Source organism: Heterodontus francisci, chromosome 1, assembly GCF_036365525.1.
Source record: "Heterodontus francisci isolate sHetFra1 chromosome 1, sHetFra1.hap1, whole genome shotgun sequence".
In the NCBI taxonomy this organism is placed as follows: domain Eukaryota; kingdom Metazoa; phylum Chordata; class Chondrichthyes; order Heterodontiformes; family Heterodontidae; genus Heterodontus; species Heterodontus francisci.
Window position 1 is genome coordinate 202,135,028 of NC_090371.1, and position 12,464 is coordinate 202,147,491.

The 12,464-nt window shown below is 42.0% G+C and overlaps 1 protein-coding gene across 4 annotated transcripts in view; it reads right to left on the reverse strand.

The window, feature by feature from the left end:
• Positions 1–285: 285 nt before the first annotated feature.
• Positions 286–12,464, reverse strand: part of zbtb49 (zinc finger and BTB domain containing 49) — a 37,940-nt gene continuing 25,761 nt past the window's right edge. For 2 of the 4 annotated variants that reach the window (XM_068040227.1, XM_068040217.1), the window contains exons 7-9: positions 9,247–9,329; positions 7,641–7,802; positions 286–1,270 (exon numbers count right to left, since the gene is read on the reverse strand). In XM_068040227.1, coding sequence (XP_067896328.1) covers positions 582–1,270; positions 7,641–7,802; positions 9,247–9,329 — 934 coding nt within the window. In that variant the 3' untranslated portion in view covers positions 286–581. Of the gene's footprint in view, positions 1,271–5,905; positions 5,977–7,640; positions 7,803–9,246; positions 9,330–12,464 lie in introns of all 4 variants that reach the window. The other 2 variants (XM_068040237.1, XM_068040207.1) reach the window with 2 other exon arrangements.

The window sequence follows — 12,464 nt, forward strand, 5'->3', positions numbered from 1 at the left end:
ATCATTGCATAACATCAACAAAGTCACTCTTGAAAGCCTTTACAAATACTGTAGCTTAAAGCAGCAGTTTTTGTGCAATATTTATTTTACACACGTCAGCTGATCCCAATGGCAAATGACAGAGAGCCAAAGAGGGCTGGTGTTATTGATATAGTAAATGAAAACTACAGTATGAATTTTTTTTTTTTGAAGTGTTCATAATATGAGTTTTCCAGCTGCACAGCTTACCTTACTCATGGTTTGGGCATTGTAAGGAATCAAAGAATCAAGCAGGGTTAGATAGTAAGTGATTGGTAAAAGTCTATCAAGTCTTTGCAATGAACTTGCTTCTTACATTGAAACAAGCTGTTGAGGCGTTTGTGCTTTAAGACAAAGTTAATTTTGTTTATAAAAAACATTATGCACCACCACATACTGTACAGTCCCACTGATCAGATTCTGTTAAATATCGAAGATTGCATTTATTAAAACTTTACAAAAATACATTTTTCAAGACATTTTTCTCAAGTCAACAATTAGGCCAAAAATAAAATTGAAGCGCATTCTGTCACTTATATTCCTTGAATCAAAATAATAGACTGTCATTGATCTAATTCATTATCATTCTGTAACGTTTTCATAGCTAGACCCCACAGTGTCAGGCTAGAAAGGAATGGTCCTTCATTACTTCTATATGAAACACTAGGTGTATGATTTCCAAAGGGCACGTTAATATGAATGTCCAGACTTGTCACTGATGATCGCACAGTTGAGGGGTTTTGAGATGGCAGGGGTTCTTCAGGCCTTGGACTACTGTCAACAATGGGAGTGTGGGACTGATGGGAAGCTTGAAGCTTGTGGGTTTTGGCAGTACTCAAGACCATCTTGTTTTGATGATCATCCACTTGTTGAACCAAAGAATTGTATTCAGAATGAGAATTTTCATGCATAGTTGCTGATGTCTCAGTCACTCCAACAGAAGGTTGTTCTGGGTCACCACGAAGCTTCTCTAATGGTGACACAGGCAACAGTGCAACTTGCATAGCCTGGCTGAGAGGCTCAGAGTTTGGTGATCTTTGCTCTACAGGCTGTCGATAATTTTCCTCAGAGCTGTCAATCTCCTCATTTCTTACATCATGTTCTCCGTTGTACCTGCAGTGCATTCGCTTGTGTCTGTGCAGAACGGCAGAACGTGTGAAGCACTTGCCACATGTTTCACAGTTATATGGCCTTTCACCAGTGTGTGTTCGGATGTGGCGGCGCAAGTCACCAGAACCTGCAAACCGTTTTCCTGCAAGTTAAAATAAGAAAGGTTATTCGGGCATTCACCAAGTAGACATTGTTCATATAATTCAGCACCAAGGAAAACGGTTTCTAAAACTGCCACCTGTTACTCTGTAGTGTTCAATGAATGTCAAATTAACATGACATAAATGTATCCTGGTTGCCCCTATCTCTCAAATATCTTAAATGAAAAGAAAATGAGATTTACAAAGTATCCTTTGTTAGCTATCTAACTAAAATATCAATTTTCACGAAGATTATATGCCTTTGAAATTAGTTTTACAGCTCTCGCCATTTATACTATTAAATTAAGTGCTTTGAGCATTTCTATGCTTGATTATAGTACACCAACATTAGTACACTATGTAACTGTTAGTGACGTCTATTTATTGAAAGCCTGTTATAAATTATGATCATTTTTATGTCAATCAGTTGCTGTCATTAGTTAGCAGCAACTAAGACTGTGGCTGTCATTAATGTTGATATTTTTCCCTTATTGTCACAGAGCTTTCATGTGATAGAAACTAGGATTTTGCGGGTAAAATAATCTATGATCTTGCTTGACAAGAAAGGACGATACACTGTTTAAACAAGGGCAATATTGATATTTTTATAATATGTGAATGAATAGTCAAGTATTAGAGATACACTGCTCAAACTAAGTGAAATGTTAGAATTTGTCCAATAGCTTAATGGATCACCAAGTATAGTGCTAACTCACACAGAGGAAGGTCCAAGGCTTAATCTCTGATCTTGTTTCTGATGGCATTAAGGCATTACAAATGAGTTTGAGCACCCTGGCCTAGAGATGGAGGGTTTGGTAAAATTAGCTAAGGTTCCTGCCTTATATTGCAAAAACAAAACACTGTGGATGCTAGAAATCTGAAATAAAAACAGAAAGTGCTGGAAATATTCAGCAGGTCAGGCAGCATCTGTGGAGGGAGAAACAGAGTTAACGTTTGAGGTCAATGACCTTTCAAAGGTCACAGATTTGAAACATTAACTCGGTTGCTCTATCCACAGATACTGCCTGACCTGCTGAGTATTTCCAGCATTTTATGTTTTTATTCCTGCTTTCAATTGCTGTCCACTGACTCCTTCTGAAAGTGTGGGCTGGATTTTGTTCTTCCCCAGGCATCGGGCTCCGTGGTGATGGGGCCTGAAGATGGTTCCGGATGAGGCCTGCCACAGACTTCTACGCCGTGAGGGCCGGCCGGATCCTCCTAGCGGTGGCGAGGCTCTGTGGCAGCCCCCACCATCCACTAGGCAACGGGACCACAATTTAAGTATTTAAATGAATTAAAATAATAAATTTACAAAGATGTAACTGCAATCTTGAGGGCCCGCCGTGATCACTCCTGCGCCTTCAGATCCCCGTCCGGGGACACACGGCGCCACACTGTTGGGGAGGGGGATGGAGGTAAGTTCGTCAGTGTGGTGGGGGGGGGGGGGGGGGGAAGGGGGTGGAAACGGGGTTAAGTATATGTAATGGTGTAGGGGATGGTGGGAAGGATTGAACCATAAACTATGCAGTTTTCGGGGGAGGTCAGATGTGGCTGGAGAATTGGTGTAGGAGGGAGGGCATCAGATTGCTGAGGCATTGGGACCAGTTCTGGGGCAGGTGAGACCTGTACAAGATGGACGGGCTACACCTTAACAGGACCGGGACTAATATCTTCGCAGGGAGATTTGCTAGTGCTGTTGGGGAAGGTTGAAACTAGCTTGTCAGGGGGATGGGAACCTGAGGGGTAGCTCCAATTGGAAGGAAGTAAAGCTGGCAACAGGAGGTAGAAAAGTAGCAAGTGACATTAGAAGGCAGGCGAAACAAAGGCAAGCATCAACTAGGCTTAGAATGCAGAATGTCAAGAAGACAAGGTTTAAGGGGACTCCCTGAATGCTTGCAGCAGTCGCAACAAGGTACATGATTTAAAGTCCCAAATAGAGGTAAATGGGTATGATCTAATTGCCATAACGAAAATATGGCTACAGGAAGACCAAGACTGGAACTGAATATTCAAGGATATTTGACATTTAGGGAGGACAGGCAAAAAAAGAAAAGGAGGTGGTATTGCACTGATAATAAGGGATGGGATCAGTACATTACTAAGGAAGTATCTCAGATCGGAACAAAATGTGGAGCTAGGAAACAGCAAGGGACAGCAAACATAGGGAGGCCACCAAACAGTAGTGGTAGTGTGGGGCATGGTATTAATCAGGCGATTAGAGAAGCATGTGGCATGGGTAATACAGTAATCATGGGTGACTTCAGTCTGCATATAGACTAGGTAAACCTAATGAGCACTAATACTGTGGAGGATGAGTTTCTGGAGTGTGTTAGGGATAGTTTTCTAGAGCAGTATGTTGAGGAATCGACTAGAGAACAGGCTATTTTTGATCTAGTTTTATGTAATGAGAAAGGGCTAATTAATAATCTTGAGTGACCATAATATGATGGAATTTTATATTATGTTTGAAAGTGAGGTAGTTCAATCTGAAGCCAGGGTGTTAAATTTGAACAAAGTAAATTATGAAGGTATGAGGGGCAAATTGGCTGAGGTGGATTGGGAAAATACATTAAAAAGTTTGACAGTACATAGACAATGGATAGTCTTTAAAGAAATATTACATAGTTTACAGCAACTATACATTCCTTCAAGGCACAAAAACCTCAAAAGTAAAGGCAGTCAACCATGGATAACAATGTAAGTTAAGGATTATATAAGATTAAAAGAAAAGTCCTATAAAGTTGCCAGAAATAGTAGTAAACCTGAGGATTGGAAGGATTTTAGAATACAGCAAAGGAGGACGAAGATACTGGTAAAAAAAAAGGGAGAATAGAATATGAATGTAAACTAGCAAAAAATATAAAAACTGACTGTAAAAGCTTCTCTTCTTCTTTGGCCTCCTTATCTCGAGAGACAATGGATAAGTGCCTGGAGGTGGTCAGTGGTTTGTGAAGCAGCGCCTGGAGTGGCTATAAAGGCCAATTCTAGAGTGACAGGCTCTTCCACAGGTGCTGCAGAGAAATTTGTTTGTCGGGGCTGTTACACAGTTGGCTCTCTCCTTGCGCCTCTGTCTTTTTTCCTGCCAACTACTAAGTCTCTTCGACTCGCCACACTTTAGCCCCGTCTTTATGGCTGCCCGCCAGCTCTGGCGAACGCTGGCACCTGACTCCCACGACTTGTGATCAATGTCACAGGATTTCATGTCGCGTTTGCAGACGTCTTTAAAGCGGAGACATGGACGGCCGGTGGGTCTGATACCAGTGGCGAGCTCGCTGTACAATGTGTCTTTGGGGATCCTGCCATCTTCCATGCGGCTCACATGGCACTTCTACAGGCAAGTAAAAAGGAAACATCTGGCTAAGACAAATGTGGGTCCATTACAGGAGGTCAGGAGAATTTAGAATGGGGAATAGAGAAATAGCAGAGAAGCTAAATGATTACTTTGTGTCTGTCTTCACTGAAGAAGATACAAGAAATCTCCCAGAATTAGAGATCCAAGGGTTTGGGGGAAATGAGGAATTGAAGGAAATTAGTATTAGTAAGAAGGTTGTATTGGAGAAATTAATGGGGCTGAAAGTTGATAAGTCCCTGGGACCTGATAATTCTACATCCCAGAGTGTTGAAAGAGGTGGCTATGGAGATAGTGGATGCACTGGTGATCATCTTCCAAAATTCTATAGATTCTGGAGCGGTTCCTGCAGATTGGAAGGTTGCAAATGTCACCCCACTATTTAAGGAAGGGAGGGAGAGAGAAAACAGGGAATTACAGACATGTTAGCCTTACATCAGTCATTGGAAAATGCTAGAATCTATTATAAAGGATTTGATAAATGGATACTTGGATAATAATGATCCGATTGGGCATAGTCAACATAGATTTATGAATGGGAAATCATCGTTTGACGAACCTGTTGGAGTTTTTTGAGGATGTTACTAACAGAATTGATAAAGGGGAGTCGGTGGACATGGTATACTTGGATTTTCAGAAGGCTTTTGATAAAGTCCCCCACAGGAGGTTGGTTAGCAAAATTAAAGCATATGGGATAGGAGGTAATATACTGGCACGGATTAAGGATTGGTTAACAGGCCGAAAGCACAGAGTAGGAATAAATGGGTCATTCTTGTGCTGGCAGGCTGTGACTAGCAGGGTACCGCAGGGATCAGTGCTTGGACCCCAGCTGTTCACAATATACATCAATGATTTGGATGTGGGGACCAATGTAATATTTCCAAGTTTGCGGAAGACACAAAATTAGGTGGGAATGTGTGTTGTGAGGAAGATGCAAAGCAGCTTCAAGGCGATTTGGACAGACTTAGCGAGTGGGCAAGAACATGGCAGATGGAATATAATGTGGAAAAATGTGAGGTTTTCCACTTTGGTAGGAGGAACAGATGTGCAGAGTATTTCATAAATGGTAAGAGATTAGAAAGTGTAGATGTATAAAGGGACCTGGGTTTCCTTGTCAATAGTCACTGAAAGTTAACATGCAGATGCAGCATGCAATTAGGGAGGCTAATGGTATGTTAGCCTTTACCGCAAGAGGATTTGAGTGCAGGAGTAGTGAAGTCTTGCTTCAATTGTATAGAAACTTGGTTAGACCGCACTTGGAGCACGTGTGCAGTTTTGGTCCCCTTACCTTAGGAAGGATATTATAGAGGGAGTGCAACGAAGGTTCACCAGACTTGTTTCCGGGATGGCTGGACTGTCCTATGAAGAGAGATTGGGGAAATTGGGCCTGTATTCTCTAGAGGTTCGAAGAATGAGAGATGATCGCATCGAAACCTACAAAATACTTAAAGGGATAGACAGGATAAATGCAGCTAAGATGTTTCCCCTGGTTGGGGTGTCTAGAACCAGGGGACACAATTTCAAAATAAGGGGGAAGCCACTTAGGACAAAGATGAGGAGAAATTTCTTTACTCAGAGGGTTGTGAATTCTCTACCCCAGAGAGCTGTGGAAGCTTAGTCATTGAAGTATGTTTAAAGCAGAGATTGACAGATTTCTAAATACAAATAACATAAGGGGATGTGGGAAAAAGGCATTGAAGTGGATGATCAGCCATGATCATATTGAATGGCGGGGCAGACTTGATGGGCTGAATGGCCTACTCCTGCTCATATGTTCCTAAAAGTGAAGAGTTTTGTTGGGGGGTGGGGGGGGCAAATAGTTATTGTAATTGCTATTGGAGGGGTGGGAAAGGGGCGCTGAAATTTATTTATTTAATTTTGGGCAGTAGGACTTTAAAAATTTAAATTGGGCAGCCGGGTTGGCTGCCATTACTGGGGACTGACAGCCCGCCCCTCCTCGAGATGCGGTGGGGGGTGTGACCGCCCCTGCTATTTAAATGAGCCGCTGCACTTGAGATTGTGGTGGCTCTTTGGCATGCAGCCCGCATGGGCAGCCCACCACTTTTTCAGCTTGCTGCCGCAATCGGCAGCAGGCTCTTAAAATCCAGCCCTATGTGTGCATGCGTATATATGTAAAGATGGATGATTCAGTGGTGACATCTTTCACTATCGAAGAACCTGCTGATCTACATTGCTGCGGATCATATATGAAAAAGACCATTCACTTGACTGAAGTACCAAAACGTGTTTTGACATCTACAAAACCACATCTCAGCACAAGCGAACGCTTTTAAGAGAATGGATTAAAAAGAAAAATGTTTTGTTATAGTATTCCCTCAACTGAAATATTCTTGAAAACTTGTGTTTTTAACCTATGTTTTGTGGCAAGGTCAGACATTCCTCATGTGCATTATGCAATGCTGGCCTGGCAGTCTTGGGTTCAACCAATTGTTTAGAGTGATGCACAGATGAGATTTCAGGCAAAGAAACATCTAAAAGTATTAGAGCATGAATCATCCTAAGTATCAAAGTTTTCACAATAAAAAATGTTAATATAAAAATTAAGAAAAACAAAGTATTTGAGCTAAATAGAGGCTTAATTTTTGTAATTGTGTTCATGAGTTGGAAGCTGAAAGTCTATATTTATATTTCTGAATTAAAAATTCCATACTTATTGAAAAAATATATTATTAAAAAATCCATAAACTTAACAAAATAGAAATTCCCCATTATAAGTTCTGGGAATTCCTCTGAATATCACATCACAATCTAACTATGCAGTACTTTGAGACGTCCCCTCTCTATCCACTCACAACATAAGCTCAGTACCCTCATTTACACTGATTAATACTTTTTGTGGCAACAAGTACACTACTCAGCACCACCAGAGATCAAGTTTGATCCGTGTGGTTCAGCTACTATCTGGAAAAAATTGCTGAGCCATCAGTAAACCAATAATCATTTTAAATAAAAGGAAACATTAAGAGAACAAGCATATCTAGTTATTTTAACAATGAACCTACCGCACGTTAAACAATTATATGGTCGCTCTCCTGTATGACGGATTCGGTGTTTGACAAGCTTCCTCTGCATGTTAAAAGACTTTCCACACTGGTCACAAGTGAACATTTTATCTGCACTGTGTGTCTTTTTGTGTTCCTTTAAATTACTGAAGTTACTGAAACCTAAGCAAAATTTTAACAAATTAAAATAAACTTCACATTGCTGCATACTGCAACATAAGTATTCACAAACTTTGATTAGTTTATTAGTAACAAGCAGTGCTGTCACTAACATATCAGTATAGTATCCATATGTTAAAGGAAAAATTGTATGTAAGCTGATATACAATCTGCAGGCTACTCTTACTTTATCACCCCATCATCGTCACCAGTACTTCTGACATAAGTCATCAGAAGATCAAAATCTATTATTGTATTGCAGGGTTTATTTGTTCATAATTCAAGTAATTAGGTTTTTTAAAAGTCCTATTGAAAACACTCCCAAGCATGAAGCCATGTGATTTCACCCCCCCCCCCCGCCACCGCTGAAGTAAGCATGCAAAGAAGTCTGCAAGATGCCTCAATATGCTGCGCTGGTGGAGCAGATTTACACCTGTAATCTTCCACTAAGCCTGTAACTGTTTGCAGTAGTCATAATGGCAGGGAAGGGAGAGACCAGGCATGTGCCCAGTGGAAGAGTTAAAAAAAAACAGGAAAGCCACACAGGTCACTTTAGTGCTCCTCACAGATGTTGGCCAACAAGCTGAAGCTCCTCTGTTGTACTGTTGAGTTATAGAATGGTCTACTGTTGTGTATGCAAGAGAGCAGAAAAAAGGGGCACAAAAACTAACTAAAATTATCAGTCTGATTACAGTAATCATCTTTCTAAATAGCATGTTCTGTAGTTCATTGAAAACAAATAGCAGTTGAAGTCTGGGCGGCTGCAGTTGTAACCCAGTCCTGAAGATTGATTAAAATAATCTTATGGACTTGAAGGGTCCAAGGTTAGGTGAATTATAAGAGCCCCAGCCTGGTTTCCAGTGACATGTCTCTTCAGCACAATATAGTCTATTCGTAACAGAGCATCAACACGACAAGTAGATGAGAAAAGATTATGACAACATGAGCAATGGGCACGCAAGAATATGCTTTAACTGGGTATTAAATCACACTGTTGCTCTTCAAGCAGCTAACCAAGTAACAAACTTCGACTTGAAATAGATGAAGAATAAAAGACACCATGATAAAGAGATTCCCCTAGATAGAAATTGAGGATACTCACCAACAGACTTGCTTTCCCTTAATTTTAAGTTAAACACATTAAAGTCTTATAGATACAATAATGAACTGTGAAATACATTATAATTTATGAACCAATCAATCTTTCCTATCTCCCACTCTAGCCATGCCTCAATTCACTGCATGTTGCTGCATTGCTAAAAACAGCCACAACAATACCAATTCTTTTTAACTTAATGGTTTTAATGAACATTCCAGAAGGTTTTAAGCTGGAATGATGGACTCAGCTTTATCCCGTCTTTACCTTCCATGTTGGATCTTGCAAAGGTCAGTATTTATACTTCATCAGCTTACAGATGAACAGAAATGAAATATTTCAAACACAAACCTCGACCACAAATGTCACACAGATGAGGTTTCTGGCCTGTGTGAATAACAATATGGCGTTGTACATCACCTGAGGCAGCAAACCTGAAATAAAGGCAAGGATTTAGAGATAAAGAACAAATACTCTTTTTCTTTTTTTTTTAAATGAACCATTACAACTTTCAAAATATTGAACACTCTCCTATGCACGAAACTCTCTTCCTCCAGCACCACCCCAAAAAAAAAAATCTCATGCAAATAACTATCACCAGACAGTAAAATTATTCAACATTCATCGTAACTGTGTGTCAGGAAAACCCTCTCTGCCAAATGGGAAATATTAATTTAATCGGCTGGAAACTGACATTAGACTTTTCATGGAAAAATCCTACAAGTTAACTTTTAAAAAACTAGCAGACAAGATGGCCAATTGAATTTACATTTGAAACACCGGGAGACTGAACTGGAGATGAAAAGTCTAACAAAGCCCAGCCAGAACAATGGCTTTTTCTCAGTGATTGAATTGCCTAGAATGGCTTTATCAGCACGGTCGTCAAGGCCATTCCCACCCATTGACTTTGAAAGAGGCAACCCCCTCCAAGTGTGGATGGACACCATGGGGCATGTAACACCTTGAATTTCATTAGAAGATTCCAAAAAAAACAAACACTCATTAAAAATGAAGGGGTTTGATAGAACCATGTGACAGCTTGCACAGCTCTGAAGAAACTGTAGGTTTTGTCACACACACAGCAGACAGGCAATAACTGAAAAGACAGCAAAGAAACAGGCAGCTGCTTTCTCTTTCTCCCTTGGAAAAATCAAGCGAAGACCTGGCTGTGACTGGGAACCCACAAGCCTACAGACCACTACAGTCAGCAACCAGGGGAAGAGAAATCAACAACCCAATCCGCCTTCAGGAGCCCTGAGCAATGCAAGCCAACCACTGTGCATGTGGCCCAGCGAGGATTTCAAGACTACAACTTCAGACGAGGACTATTGGACTTACATACTGTATTTAAATTCCATTTATTCTGGACTTTAATCCAACCACCAAATCGGTTTCCCTCTGTAATCTATTTTAGTGTGTGTGTGCGCGCGCGTGACTCTCGTGTGAATGTGTGCATGAGTGTGTAGTGTATTTTTAGTATTTTATAAACTTCCCTCTTTCTTGTTTAAACTCAAGAAAACCTATCTGATTGGTTCTTTTGCAATTACATTAGAGGAACAAGGCCAAACAATCATGGCGCTGGTAAGCACAACCACTGTTTTAAAAAAGGAATAAACTCTGTTGAGGTCAAATGAGAGGAAGGGCGAAGAGGGAGCCTGAGACCCCCTCCTCACCTGGCCATAACACTGTGCATTCTTTTGAATGGTAATCTAATTATCTCACTTCTGTCCATAGTACAGAAATATTACCATATTGTTAAACCCCATAGTTAGATTTAAAATGTTCTAGTTGGTTTTCCTCTCCACACACAATATATGATGTGATCATAAGAAATAGGAGGAGGAGTAGATCAATCAGCCCCATGAGCCTGCTCCACCATTCACTCCGTCATGGCTGATCTGATTGTGGCCTGAACTCCACTTTCCTGCCGGCCCCTCCCGCCAGACCCTCCCACCAGCCCCCCCCCCCACCCCGCCATAAACCTCGACTCCCTTGTAGATCAAAAATCTGTCTAACTCAGCCTTGAATATATTAAATGACTCAGCCTCCAATGCTCTCTGGAGAAGGGATTGAGAGAAGAAATTCCTCCTCATCTCTGTCTTAAATGGGAGACCCTTTATTTTGAAACCATCTCCCCTAGTTCTAGATTCCCCCACAAGAGGAAATATCTTCTCAGCATCTTCCCTGTCAAGCCTCTCAGAATCTTCTATGTTTCGATAAGATCACCTCTCATTTTTCTAAACTCCAATGAGTCTAGGTCCAACCCGCTGAACCCTTCCTCATAAGACAACACCTTCATCCCAGGAATCAGCCTAGTAAACCTTCTCTGAACTGCCTCCAAAGCAAGTATATCCCTCCTTAAGTAAGGAGACCAAAACTGTACACAGTACTCTAGGTGTGACCTCACAAGCACCCTGTACAGTTATAGCAAGACTTCCCTACTTTTATACTCCATTCCCCTTGCAATAAAGGCCAACATTCTATTTGCCTTCCTAATTACTTGCTGTAACTTTTTGTGATTCATATACAAGGACACCCAGATCCCTCTGTACTGCAGCATTCTGCAGTCTCTTTCTGTGTAAATAATATTCTGCTTTTCTATTCTTCCCACCAAAGTGGATACCCTCATATTTTCCCCACATTATACGCCGAATTTTATGATCCTGCTGCTACTTCTGGCAGCGGGTGCACAAAATAGTGGCGGTCCCCCTTGTGACATCAGCGGCCATGTTGCCGCGATTACGCGGCGGGCAGCCATTTAGCATAATGGTGGCCGCTATCCCCCCAAACTCATGGTGGGGTGACAATGGAGACACGGTCATGACATCACCTGATGTTGGAGCAGGTGCTGGCACCATTCGTAAAAGCCTGCCTGCCCTGCATTTACTCTCTCCATGCACAAAAGCCCCTTGCAGAGCTCCCCCCCATTCACAGACAAGCCCCTTGCAGAGGACCACCATTCACACACAAGCCCCTTGCAGAGTTCCCCCCATTCACACACAAGCCCCTTGCAGAGATTCCCCCCCCCCCCATTCACACACAAGCCCGTTGCAGAGTTCCCCCCCATTCACACACAAGCCCCTTGCAGAGATTCCCCCCCCCCATTCACACAAAGGCCCCTTGCAAGGAATCCCCCCCCATTCACACACAAGCCCCTTGCAGAGTTCCCCCCCCATTCACACACAAGCCCCTTGCAGAGTTTCCCCCCCCATTCACACACGGCACAGTGGTGCAGTGGTTAGCACCGCAGCCTCACAGCTCCAGCGACCCGGGTTCAATTCCGGGTACTGCCTGTGTGGAGTTTGCAAGTTCTCCCTGTGTCTGCGTGGGTTTCCTCCGGGTGCTCCAGTTTCCTCCCACATACCAAAGACTTGAAGGTTGATAGGTAAATTGGCCAATAGCAATTGCCCCTAATATGGGTAGGTGGTAGGGAAATATAGGGACAGGTGGGGATGTGGTAGGAATATGTAATTAGTGTAGGATTAGTATAAATGGGTGGTTGATGGTCGGCACAGACTCGGTGGGCCGAAGGGCCTGTTTCAGTGCTGTATCTCTAAACTAAACAAGCC